The sequence below is a fragment of the Lycium ferocissimum genome, chromosome 11, assembly GCF_029784015.1.
Source record: "Lycium ferocissimum isolate CSIRO_LF1 chromosome 11, AGI_CSIRO_Lferr_CH_V1, whole genome shotgun sequence".
NCBI classification, from domain to species: domain Eukaryota; kingdom Viridiplantae; phylum Streptophyta; class Magnoliopsida; order Solanales; family Solanaceae; genus Lycium; species Lycium ferocissimum.
This window is the reverse complement of record NC_081352.1, coordinates 39717334-39730912: the sequence shown is the minus strand read 5'-3', so window position 1 is coordinate 39730912 and position 13579 is coordinate 39717334. Positions and strand designations below refer to the sequence as shown.

The window sequence follows — 13579 nt, the reverse complement described above, 5'->3', positions numbered from 1 at the left end:
CTCGTCATTTTCCTCAGGTGATTTTCCATTAAATTTTACTATCGGTATTATCAGGAGACCAAAAATGATTAGTTCCGGCAAAATATAAAGGATTTAATATGCACAAAAGTAAATATACTTATATCTTATTTGTGGCTTTCCATGTAAGAAGTTTTTTGTGAGATAATGGGTAAAATAAAGCGATCTGTTAAGTCCCACAACGGGTGGAATGAGGAAATTGGATTTCTTTTGGTCTTGGTCAATCCTCATGACCTCTTAAGCTAAGTTTTTGGGTTGAGTTAGATTAAATGTCCATTTCTTAAACAGTTTTATTGGTAATAAACAAATAAAAGTGATTTTACCAAGTCATTTTAGAATTCTAACCCTTTTAAATTACTTTATTCTAATTTAATAACTTGCACATATTAAATGAATTTTTAAAGAAAAATATAGTAATTGGACCAAGGGTACTGAGTTCGGCCGAACCCCATACATTGGTCTTTAGCTCCGCCTCTGGATGACGATCCAAAATATACTCCAAAGACACTAAATAGCAGCTCCGGTAGTTTGTGATTGGTATACTCCTCTCTAATTGATTAGAATTAGAAATTAATTCGATGGTCCAGTGTTTGGAACTTCGATCAGAAATTTAAATTTTAGGGACATGTAAATAACTACTCGACATTTGATGGTCCGAGATACCTCCGAGACATCGAACCAGGTTGTCCACAAGGTCGGAAATAATTAGGTACTTATATATATGTGGTTCAATTTTTTTGGCTTTGATAGCTAGAGAACCTGTACCTTGAGATAATTAATTCGTGTTGTTGGAACTCAGCATATATCATGATTGTAATTAACTGCTTTCGACAGGAAATTTGGAATTGTGTTATGATCATGAAAAATAATGCTCCGTAGATAAATTTTTGGTATGTTTTCTTTTCCCAGAGGTCCTATTCTGTTCTTCATTATATGTGTACATTAACAGCGTTTCATTCCCCTATTTATGTCAAGATTACGTGAAAAGTAGTTCATTGATTTAAGGATTTGCCTTTTGAGAGCTTCCATAATTTAGAAGAGAAAGAATCTCCGAATATTAAGCAGGATTAATGATGAGTTGTATAGCTGTTTCACATGGATTATCATTTACTAGTAAATTTCTGGAGCTACTGCAGTTGGCTCATTTATCGGTCATTCAGTCTCTAGTTTGTTCTCTCTCGTTAAAAAATTCCTTTCTCTCTGATAGAAAACAGTGAAGAGTTTTAGGATAATTAAATTGTTGAATAGTTCTAATTTTCCCTTCCAAAAAAATCATACAAAATTAAGACTGGTTAAAAGAGTTAATTAACCACTAATCCAACTTTTAAGAGTTTCTTTATATTTTCATTTGGTGTCCGCCTGTCCAGTATTTGTTTTAGTGCTTGATTAATTTGAATTCACAATGCGTGAGATTCATCTAAGGGAAGAAGCATTCTCTATCAAGATTTTTTTAATTGCTTATAATCCGAAAAAACAGTACTAATAAAGAAATTTTATCCATACCACCGAAACCTTGTATGAGTTGCTCCGAAGTCATTAATGTAATAGAGGAACAGCCCGTGTTTCAAGATTGTTAGAAGGGCCCACCACTTCGTATCATTGGACATACATTCCAACCAAGATGGGACCACCCGTCTAAACACATGATTCGAACATATTTATGACCAAAACACAATCAGATGAATGCAGTGTGGAAAGCAACGTGTCAAGACTTAATTATTAATTATCTTAAAAAGAAAGGACTACTATTTGCTCCATTTATGTGGACCTTTGGACGAGTGTATTAGGTTCTTTTTTTTTTTTTTTAGCGTATTAGGTTGGTTGGCATAACATAAAATAGAGCTTTTTAAATTTAGCGCCAGTAGCGAAGTATCTTTCCATTTTGAGTGTCTGTAAATAAACCTTTCAAATTTATGTTGACTTTATCGATTGAACAACAAACTTATAAAATGATCATTTAGACACTTTCAAAATTTATGTGTCACGTCAGTGCCACGTCAGCAGTTGTCTTTATATGTTCAACTTTATACAAGTTGATGTGTCTACTTGTCTTGTCCAAAATTGAAGGACTTACTTGTAAGTTGAGGTTAAATTTGAGGGTTTGTTTATGTATTATGCCTATTAAATTATGTAAACACTCCATATTCCTGTTTTAACTCAAAAATTTGAGTTCTTCCTTCCATTGTCTAGCTTATCAATGGGTTGGGATTCTTTGCTCATGTCTTCAATTCAGCAGCTTTTCTTTACACCATTTGAGACTTGCTCTTTTTATTATTTCTTTTTATACTTTAATTTATTTACACTAACAGTGTAAAGATAAAAAATTTATGCTCCTTGAAGGAAAATTTAAGAATGCAATTTTTGCAAGCTTTTTTATATTTATTTCACTAGTTGTACATGTAATAACATGTCATAAATACAAGTTATTTTGTACAAATTCACAATCTATATCGTACTTAAGTTACAACAAGAATACTCCACTGAATAATGTAGCAAAGTCCTTTCACTTTCTTGGCGTCTTCTACAGAAGTTCATCTAGAGAATAGTTCTTCTTCTTTTTTGATATTGGAGAGAAGGAATCATTTTTGACTTGGACTTGGGTTGATCCACGTTAGAGATTGCATGAAAATTGCAAGCTCACTTGTTTTCTTGTCTTTTGATGGATCTTTCTTTTTCCAGTAAGCAATTTGATTAGATAATGGAACATTTATTTTGTCTTCTCTTTTGTTCTTATGCTTCAATTCGTTCAATGCTTTAGACGGGCTAGAAATTAATGACAATATATGAGCTGATTCACTTTCATATGAAAGGCCGTCTTCACGTGTTTGATTCTGAGGATTTGCACTTCGATTGCACAAAAACACATCCAAATGACAAGGAGAAAAGATGAACAAAACAAAATAAAAAAGAGTGGAAAAAATAAGCTAATTTTGCATTAAGAGTTACAGAAAATGGCAATGCAATGGTAAACACATTTTCCAGGAGATATAGAAACGTCAATTCCTTTTCATCTACCTAACATAGGACTTGTACTACAACCAGATGAGCTTAAGTACATGAGAAATCATACTAAAATAAATACATCTCAAATACGAAATACTCAACATATCTTAAACTTGAAAGTAGGTGCCTATGGACAACTAACTATTTACATGGATGCCAAATGCCAATAACTCTCAATCCCTTCGTCTGATGAATTGTTGAAAAGCATAATAAGTCTCATCATTGAGCGACCTGTAAATGCATAGAATGGCAATTAGAACCCCCAATTAATAGACTAATGTTTCTGCCCAATTGTGAAGTGAAAAATAAATCTCCATCTCTCCATTTTGTACGGATGAAGTGCTAACAAGTAAGTAGCAACAAGCTACCTAGAGTATCAAACTGATGTATACTTTCCAAATGTCTCCTCAACAACTCAAAAGGCCAAAGCATGTATTCAAATCCAGCAAACCACATTAACAGACATAATACAGAAATTGCCATCTTTATATCACTAAGTACAGGAACTTTTAGCTACAAGTATTACACGCTTTCCCCAGTTTATATGAGTTGCTTTCTGTGTTGAATGTTTCAAAATGTTTGGCATTATCTTCACTAATATGATATCATTCTAAACATCTTTCATAGGTTTCAAAAGTTCAAGTTTCACCTCTTCTCCCTCAAACTAACCTTTTTAACTATCGCTACTAATTAGTATGTGATCAGGATTCAAACTCTATGCTATCCAAATGACTTTTCATATATTGGGATTAAGGGAGTAGTTAAAAACCAGCCATCACATAGATCCTGAATTTTGATTTAATAGATCAAGGCATCATTGGCGATAAAAAATTCCTTTCTCTTTTTTGAAAAGCAGAAGCATAGGCTCATTTTGCAACAAAAAATCTGGCTGACAGCTGATGCTACCATCTAGCATAAGTGCAACAAAAACATCTTGAATGTTATGACTGAGATTTTGCTCATTGCACAGAGGGATAGCTTTACCATTGCAGGCTGTTGTTCACTAAAGGAATGGTGGAAAATTGTCAAGTCAGGATCATCCTTGTGCTTGTCCCAAGCGGCTTTGAACTGCGAGCCCTTGGATCTTGACAGTGAGGGGAAAATATATTAAGAAAGCGAAGAACTCAATAAGCAGAGAGAAACTACAACAAAAAATATCACATGCATGAGGAGAAAACAAAGGTAGTAGTAGCATGGACAGGGTCACAGAGCATGATATTTACTGTTGGATCAAAATTATAGTCTGAAGAACAAGTTTTCTGATTTCTTCACGTGCAATTTTCAGCGCTGCCTCCTTGTATAGACTAACAAGTTCATCCACCAACCTGCATCACACCAACAGATACAATTTAAAGAAGCAAGACAAGAGCATGTAGGAAGGTGGTAGAAGAATTGGCTAATTATTGAGTTAGGTTTTGATGGATGAAATTGGGGCAATTTTGTTGGGTTTTCTGCTGAAGAAATTGAGTATGGAATGAAGGATATGACAGCGGTACGCCCTCTGTCGACCATCAATGGTCTTATCCAAGGAAGACCACCGGATGCCGAGGGCTCTTATCAGCGCCACGCAAGCAGCGAGCAAAGGTTGGAGAATTAAAGTCAAAAGAAGGAGAGAAGCGGTGGCTATTTGATGGCTCAGTTAAATGACGAATATAACCCTGCTTCTGAATTTGATACCATAAAACTATAACATGTCGAAACCAGCTTTTCTATACTATAGAACTAGGTGGAGCTAGCCCATGCTCAGCACGGGCCCAACAACTATTAGTCATTTTTAACAATTTTATTGCATAAACGTTTAAGTACATATTACACTACCTCGAGCACGAGATTTATAACTTCTCCCAAGGTTGAGTAGCATTAGTTTTATAGGCCCCTTCTACCCTCCTCGACCTTCATACCTTCCTTCCTATCTAGGGTCATGTCCTCAGTAAGCTGAAGATGCATCGTATCCTTTCTACCCCCCCCCCCCCGGGCCCCGCGCTGGTTCTTCTTCGACCTACCTCTACCTTTAATATTTTCTATTTCTTTCAATTTTTAAAGGCGTATCAAAAAAGACGCTATTTGGATTTACTTACAACTTTTCACGTACTCCATTCTTCATATTCAAAGCAGATATAAGTAAAATTCAGGGTGAATCCTAGATTTTCCTTGTCCATACGTAAATTACCTTTCAATGTGTGGTGAATTCCTTATCCATGTCAACTTTACAACTGATTTGACCCGTTCAAGAACCTGAAATAAAAATGTAAGCATCAAATGTGCTGCTAGCGGTGATCTTCAAACACAACATCTTGTATAAAAAAGTTTGAAATGCAAAAGAAGCTTAACTCTTATACTATATTTTAACGAGAAGTTTGTTATGCCACTAAATTATACTTAATCAGACTACAGAAACTGAAACTAGTGGAAAAAGAAATCCAGCAAAATTGTTCAGGACACAAAGAGGTAGCAAGGCTTAAAAGAATTCTATCAGCTCTTACCAGTAGAACAGTTGTGTCGTCATCTGCATGCATCCACTGGAAGAAAAGGGGAAAAAGTCGCCTGAAATGAGCTAGCAGTATAAGACCAAGACCATTGAACAGTGGCTCAATATGCTGTAGCCATGCAATACGCCGCTCCTTGTTTCTTGGTTGCCTTTCCAAGTGACTCAACATCTCATTCAACAATTTTTCATACCTGTGTCATCATATTTCCGATAGGTAAATACATACATACTTGAAGCATAAAACATTGGAAACGCTAACGTTCAAAGGACATGTGACATGTTAGTACAAAAAGGTACAGATACCTATTTTAAAGTATATGACAGTGTCAAACTTCAAAGGACTATCATAATAAATTAGGGATTTGCTACATCACAAGCCTCTAAACAAAGAAGAAATTTTTATTCAGATATCAGTTGGCTAAAAAGAACAGCAATTATGATAATGAAACAGCAACTTGAAAATCTGACTTCCAAATTAATTATTAAAAAATAAAAAAAAATAAAAAAAAATTGTAAACCTGACAATAATGGCCTGTTCCCTAGAGTTAACTTCAACAAAAAACACAGAGGTAATCTTATCAAAAAAAAAAGAAAATAATCATACTTTCACTTAATACTTGTTCTAGCCAAAACAATGAGATTATCCAACTGTTTGTTGGGGGCACAATAATTTTATAGGACACCTCTTTCTGCATTTCCAGCCAGGCATCATTCTTTTGAGGATTACTGTTAAGAATTAGGCCACCAAGGTAAATATAAAACCTTATTCAAAAAAAAAAAAAAAAGAATTAGGCCACGAAGCACCCAAGGGTGTGGCCTAGTAGTCAATGAAGTGGGTTAAGCATCATGAGGTCTCAGGTTCAATTATTTCCCATTTGTTCTAGCCTTCGTGGACAAAGTTACCTGGTACCTGTCGCTAGTGGGAGGTGGCAGGTATCCCGTGGAATTAGTTGAGGTGCGCGCAAGCTGGCCCGGACACCACGGTTATAAAAAAATAAAAAATTAGGCCACAATGTACAAGTTGAATAACACATATATGAATATGCTTCTGTGTGAATCAACACTAAAACAAGAATCATGTTTCCGCATTTCCCTGATACCATTTCCCAGCAAATTTACGAATAGATTACCATTTTAGTCATGCGTACATGTTGGAAAAATCTATCGAAGATTCAATATATAACAGATAGAGGACGCTCTACCATATGCTTCGAGGATTACTTTTCTGGGTGAAGGTCACCATAAGTACAGACATTTGAACCACATGCTCCCATATCTCATCATCGGAAGCAATATTTTGGCAGCACGCATCAAGAATTACATCTTCATACCAACCAATCTCAGCAGCATTGACATTTTCCGCCAGATGTATTAAACTAACCATGCCCTGTCCCTGAAGTAAGAGACAAGATTTTATCAACAACCAAATGAAAGCAAAAATATTAATCTTAGTTACGAGATGCAAACGTATAGCAGACAAGTTCCACTTGCTTGTAACAATATGAATACCATTTTAAGCTTGAAGATGGATTACATCATGCTCCAAAATACAACTAAGAAGGTAAGAGAGGTGCTCTATCAACATTATTGCAATGAGAAGTCTCTAATAGAGTATCTAAGAACAAGCTACAGAAAAGAAACTGACTACCTGATTCATTTGATGTTCTTTTTGTTCAGTTGCTATAGAGGTCAGAAATAAGCCAAATCTTAAGAGGCGCATAAAAGTTTAAAAGTACACTAGCTAGCTAATAGAGTCCATCCCTTGTAACAGTTCACAATGAATTTCACCACAATATCTTGAGGAAAACACAGTGATACAATCTCCAATTAGAATATCTTATCATCCAATTGTTTTACACTATTTAGAGGGTTTAACTATTTAAGTTATATAGGGATATCTGATTAAAACAGCAACAAATTTCTAGCAATCATAGAAAGAAGAAGGTACCTTTACTTCAGAGGACCAGTGATCAAGAGCTGTTAGGGCACATGGAATCACCAAAGAACACACTTTTCCTAGGTGAGGATAATCCACCTACAAACGACAAATATAGAACATGAGTAGAATTCGAACCACAAACTGAAAAAGTAAATAAATAATTATATAAAGAAATCCTCAAGTACCAATTAAGACCTGAGAAACAAGCCATCTAAACTGATAAGCAGCCAGAACGGCGTATGCTAAAGGAACTCTAGCGCTTGCAGCTGATATCTCATGACCATCAATTGATTTATCAATCGTGCTCTCCTTAATTCTGTCTTTTAGCAAAGGCAAAACTTGAGGGAATAAGTGTATGGCCAACATTTTCTCATTTGGAAGATCCACATCCAGCTCGCCAATTTTGATCAACTCATGATTCCCACCAACAACCTTGGTAGCATAAGCTTTAGATAGTTCTCTGAAGGCAGAGGCAGCAGTTACAGATAGCGAATTGGGAACCCAAATGAGTTGACTGTAGGTGGATCCCGAGGCAGATGCCAATGCAGCACAACATAAGCTAAAATCCCTTATTTCGATTCCTGAGTCGGAAAGAAGAGACTGGAGCATGGATTTGATAGAGACATTAGAACCCTCTGGAGGTGTATAAGCTGCCTTGGAGAGTGATTCTCTTATTGGCTTTGATAATCTATTAAACAAGTCAATCATATTATTCACAAAAGGCAGACTCAGTATTAAAACAAGACAGAAAGAATGGTCTTACTGAAGCAGGTCCTCATTGAGAGACTTTGACATCCTTCGCGCGGTTTACCTCTTGTCTCTGCTAATTCCTAGGACCAGATAGAAAGAATCAAATATCAATCAATTGCAATCAAACATTATGAATTTCAATAGAACATAAACAGAAAAATAATTTTGTTTTGCCTCCCTTACACACTAAATATCCCCATAACACAAATACCTTTTGCTATCAGCTAATTTACCCACTGATCAAATATATAAATTTAAATACATATTCACATAAAATAAATTGCAGTAACCACAGACAGGAATGTTCACCCGATCAAAAAAAAAAAAAGTAACCACACAGGAAAAGAGCAACAGGAGGAGGAGACAGGAAATGATTATTCCAACTAACAACGCGGTGATTTTCGTTTGTAAGAACGTGTTGCAGATTGAACAAACTGAGCTTATATAAATAACAATAAATCTACAGCTATTTAGGATGAAAGACATCACAAATATTTCAAGAACTCACAGCTTATGGCCAATGCAGGCAAGAGGGGATCTGGGAGGGCAAAAAACTATACTTTATATATAAGATAATTTTTTTATTTTTTAAGTACATACATAGATTTTGAATTCCCTGAACACAAGACTAGAGATTGGCTCAATGGTCAAGGGAGTTCAAAATTTATCTTCAGGTTCCAAGTTCAACATATATTGTTGTTAGGTTTCATCCGAGAAGAAACCTTTAGGGGTCGTTTAGTATGATGGATAAGGAAAAATAGTCTTGCGATAAAAATTTAGTACCGCCTTATCCCATGTTTGATTACTAATCCTGGGATAAGTTATCCCAGGATTAAAAATGGTATTAGGATAAGTTATTCCTGGTGGAGGGTGGAATAATAATCTCAAGATTAGTTATCCCAAGATAAAACAATGAAAATGACAAAAATAGCCCTGAGGTCCCTCAAACCCTTTTTCTACTAAATAAGGTGGAGCCAAACAATCAAATAAGAAATAATATCAGGATAACTAATCCAACATAACTAATTCCAGTACAACTAATCTCAACATAACTAATCCCAGCATAACTTGTCTTCAAACCAAACGACCCCTTAGTGAACAACGAAGACTTAACAAAAACTACTTGGGCTTCCCCTGTTTCACCATGACCAATATCAGGAAACAACACAAAAATTTCACAGTAAGTGCGGTTTTTTTCACTAAACAAAATCACGTATTTGACACATAAGTAGTCAAGCATATCTTGTTGTAGAATAAAAGGGTAAATGATTATGACATTCAAAATTCAACTACCACTGCTATTATCGTAAAGTAATAGCAGCAGTTTGGGTGCACTCGTACCTATAAGAAATATCCACCATTTATGCTGAAATTACAAACCTAATAAATTACTAATTGAAATAGAAATTAATGCATAATCAGAATGAAATGAGGTAATTTAAAGCAAAAACAAACCTAGGTAAAGAATTTCACTTTATTAGACCAACCAGATCAATGCATAAAAGGTCCTTGGAAAATAGAGGGAAAAAATTGTAACTAATTGCAGCCAAATATCAGACAATCCTGGTGCAGCAGTTTGGTAAACTGGGCTTTCGAAATTGGGCTTTTCCTGCCTCTTAATAGTAAATCACGAGGGTCATTTGCAAGAATGGCCCTATCTTGGGGTGGTCTTTAATTTTTGGCCCTCAAATCGCTGGTTTTTAATTTTGATCCTTCGACAATTTAAGTGATAAAAAAGTAGCTGAAAATATATCTGAATTGAAAAAAAAAAAAAAAAAGAGAATAGGCCTACCCTTATTTATGAACTAATTTCGCAAGAGATAAGTTTATAGAAAATTTGTTTTGTCCGGCATAATTTCTGTAGGAATTAACTTTTTCGGCATAAGTTGTCTAGTGCCGAGCGAATTAGTTACTACACAATTTATGCCAGATAATTTTATTCCTACAGAACTTATGTTGGACAAGGCAAGGTTCTCTCATGCCTTGCAAAGTTTTTTTTTTTTTTTTTAAAGAAAATAACAAATTCATCGTCTCTGCTGGGAGCGAACCCAGAATCTCTGGTTTCGTAGACCAGCACATAAGAGTACTTTGACTCACAAATTTTCATTAAATGAGAAGCAAAGGAAAAAATTAAAGACGAGCGATTTGAGATGCAAAAATTAAAGACCAACGATTTGAGGGACAAAAATTACTGCATATGGAGGACACTCCGTACGTACTCTTTCCATTTCATGTTATGGGAGTATAAGATATTGATGGAACATGAGTTCAAAATACGAGCTAAAGCCAAACTATGGGACGTCTTAAAACGAAAAAGAAATTCATATAAATTAAGATTCATGAACGTAAAAAGTTAATGAACCACTTATCCAACTTTTAAGAGCCTTTTTTGTTTTCATTCGGTATCTAGTAGAAGTATATGATTTGTACTCCCATTCATTTAGTTCGCGATACCTGAAATTCATTAAAGGAGAAAGCACTTTTTATTTTTTATTTTTTTTTTTAAAAAAAAAGTTCCTATTGCTCAAACTGAAGAACTCTCATCAACAACAAAGAGATTTTATGATTTTTGTCTATCCAACTAACCCTTGCAATTATTTTTAAGGGTTGCTCCAATGTCATAGGAACAGCCCATGCGTCATGATTGGTAGAAGGGCCCGCCAGCTCGTATCATTGCCAAACAAAGAAGTGGACCACCTGTGCAAACACATGATTCGAACATCAATCTCGGGAATTATGATGACCAAAATACAAAGTGATGAATGTCGGGTCGAATGCAACGTGTCGGCACTTAATTAATTGTCTTAGAAGAAAAGATTACAATTTGCCCCATTTATGTGACTTTTGGATGAGTATTATGTAAGTACTGGATATTCCTGTTTTAACTCAAAAATATTCAGGGAAATATCTTAGTTCGTATGTCTAGCTTATCAATGAGTTGGGATTCTTTGTTATGTCTTAATTCAGCAGCTTTTGCAGATTTTCTTTACGCCATTTGAGACTTGCTCTTTTTATTATTTCTTTTAATACTTTAATTTATATACACTAATACTGGAAAGGTAAATCTTATGCTACTTGAAGGAAAATTTTAAGAATGCATTTTTTTCTTTTTTACGCCATTTGAGACTTGATCTTATTCCCCCAATTTTGGTTATTTCTTTTAATAAAGGGATCTTTATTATTTAGTATACACTAAATAATGATTTCTGGAAAGGTAAATCTTATGCTACTTGAAGGAAAATTTTAAGAATGCATTTTTTCCAAGATTTTTTATATTTATTTCACTAGTTGTTCGACGTAACCACATGCCATGATGTCAACCATATTGTAAAAGTTCATAATCTATATCGTACTTAAGTTACAAGAAGAGTACTCCACTAAATAATGTTGCAAAGTCGTTATCACTTTTCTTCACATCTTCTACAGAAGTTCATCAAGAGAATAAATGTTTCTTTTTCTGACATTGGAGAGAAGGAATTATTGTTTTTCAAGAGAAGTGAGAACTTCCTCTATATTTTTTAACATGGATTTGGGTTGATCCACATTGGAGACCCGATTCCTTTCTTCCATTTAATCACCTAAAACATAACTAAGCATATATTTACTGTAGCTACTGCAATTGTTCATAATAAGTGAAATTAGTAACATAAAAGATAAGTTACAGTGAACTTGTTATAACCTTACACTTTGAATGGACAGTGTATATAAGATCTTATCCCTATCTTAATTTCTTATACAGTAGCTAGAAAGAACTCTAAAATTTGGCAGCTGATTATCACATTTAAAAATTTAGCATTTTGACAAAACTTCAGGTTCCTCGAAAATCTCTATTTTTTTTTTCCGGCATATATATTGCAAATTGTTCGAAATTGAGGTCAATCCTTGCAACGTGAGGGGAAAAGATCTTCGATGTATTGTTTGTCTGAATCGTAAGACTTTTTGGGCCACCGCCCAAATGACGTATATATACATATGAATAGGGTATATTTACAAAATATGATGATACTTTTCAGTTTACAAAACATAACAATAGATTTCTTACAAAACATATACAAAAAATTTCACTCAAGGCTTGGAAAATTCGCTCAAATAACTGTGTAGGAAAACTGTATGAAATGTATATATTTCACTCAAGGCTTAAAAATTTTGCGCAAAATTTTGTGTATGAAAACTGTATAAACTATGTATATGTCGCTCAATGCTTGAATTTCGCTCACATTTTTCGTGTATGAAAAATTATATAAAATCGGTATGAAATGTGTATATCTGGCTCAAGGCTTAGAATTTCGGTCATAATTTTTTGTATAAAATCAGCATGATATATGTATATAATTGTATACATGTCGTATATAGTTCATGTTAGGTTTTAGAAAATTTAATACAACTATAACAATAGTATATACAGCTTTCATACAATATTCATACAAATTTAATACAACTGCAACAACATATAAAACTTAAAATACAAATTTCATACGAACTCAACTTACAATTATGATACAACTTTAATACAATTTTGAATCTCACTTCGAAATTTGAAGAGAAACCAAATTTCATCAGATCGACAATCAGATCCGCTAATTTTTCTAATTTTTCTTCGATTTGGATCTGCATAGTGCGATAATATAAACCATGCAATGATACATAACTAATACTATTTGAAATCTTAACCGAACAACCACGTTATTGGGATCTGCCATGATTGACTTTGACTTCATAAATCTACCCAACTGGGAAATTAAGAAGAAAAGAGAACCTAATGTTTTGAGTAGTCACAAAATGATGATTTGATTTAATGATTCAGAATAATTGCAACAAAATTATTTGAGATGACATAAAGTTTCAGATTCGTGAAATTTCCCCATCTGATAGTTGAATTTTCGAGTAGTTTTGTTGTCCAGCCAGTGAACACCGCCGTTGCTTGCACCATTTTCCACAATAGAACGACCCTTCACATGTCCATCCCCGTAATCACCGTGAAACGCGTCCCCAAAACACCCATGAACCCCATCAACACAATAGATCTAAAGCAAAGGTTGAGTAGAATGGGGAGAAGGGGAAGGGAAGGGAAGGGTGGGCGGCTAGGAAAACGGAAAGGGAAGGGTGGGCTTTTAATTTTTCCAGATCTGGTATGATTTGTAATTAAGTTGTTATGTTTTGTAAATAAGAAAAAGTATCCTTATGTTTTGTAATAGTGTCTTAAGTGGTATTATTAGGCCATTTTCCCTTTTGTAAATGACGTGGCCCAAGAAATACGTACATATGAATTATTTGTTTTAAAATACCATTAAGAATTGCGAATACTTTTAAACGAGATGTTGGCATTTCCAATATTAATTAATATACCAGAATTTCAAAGGGACCAGCTATTTTAACCTTCT

General features: G+C 34.5%; 1 protein-coding gene across 3 annotated transcripts; it reads right to left on the bottom strand.

Annotated features, from left to right (window-relative positions):
- Positions 1-2929: 2929 nt before the first annotated feature.
- LOC132036390 (uncharacterized protein At2g39910) lies at positions 2930-9834 on the bottom strand. 3 transcript variants are annotated; one of them, XM_059426724.1, is made up of 10 exons: positions 9686-9834; positions 8212-8278; positions 7644-8136; positions 7458-7544; positions 6712-6902; positions 5505-5700; positions 5192-5256; positions 4245-4346; positions 4006-4105; positions 2930-3252 (listed from the first exon to the last, which is right to left on the bottom strand). In XM_059426724.1, the coding sequence occupies exons 2-10, from the start codon at positions 8241-8243 to the stop codon at positions 3241-3243; spliced, it is 1278 nt and encodes a 425-aa protein (XP_059282707.1). In that variant the 5' UTR covers positions 8244-8278; positions 9686-9834; the 3' UTR covers positions 2930-3240. The 3 variants fall into 3 exon arrangements, with proteins under 3 accessions (XP_059282707.1, XP_059282708.1, XP_059282709.1); XM_059426725.1 differs by having other exon boundaries at positions 9654-9736; XM_059426726.1 differs by lacking the exon at positions 9686-9834 and adding an exon at positions 9540-9578.
- Between the last annotated feature and the right edge of the window lie 3745 nt (positions 9835-13579).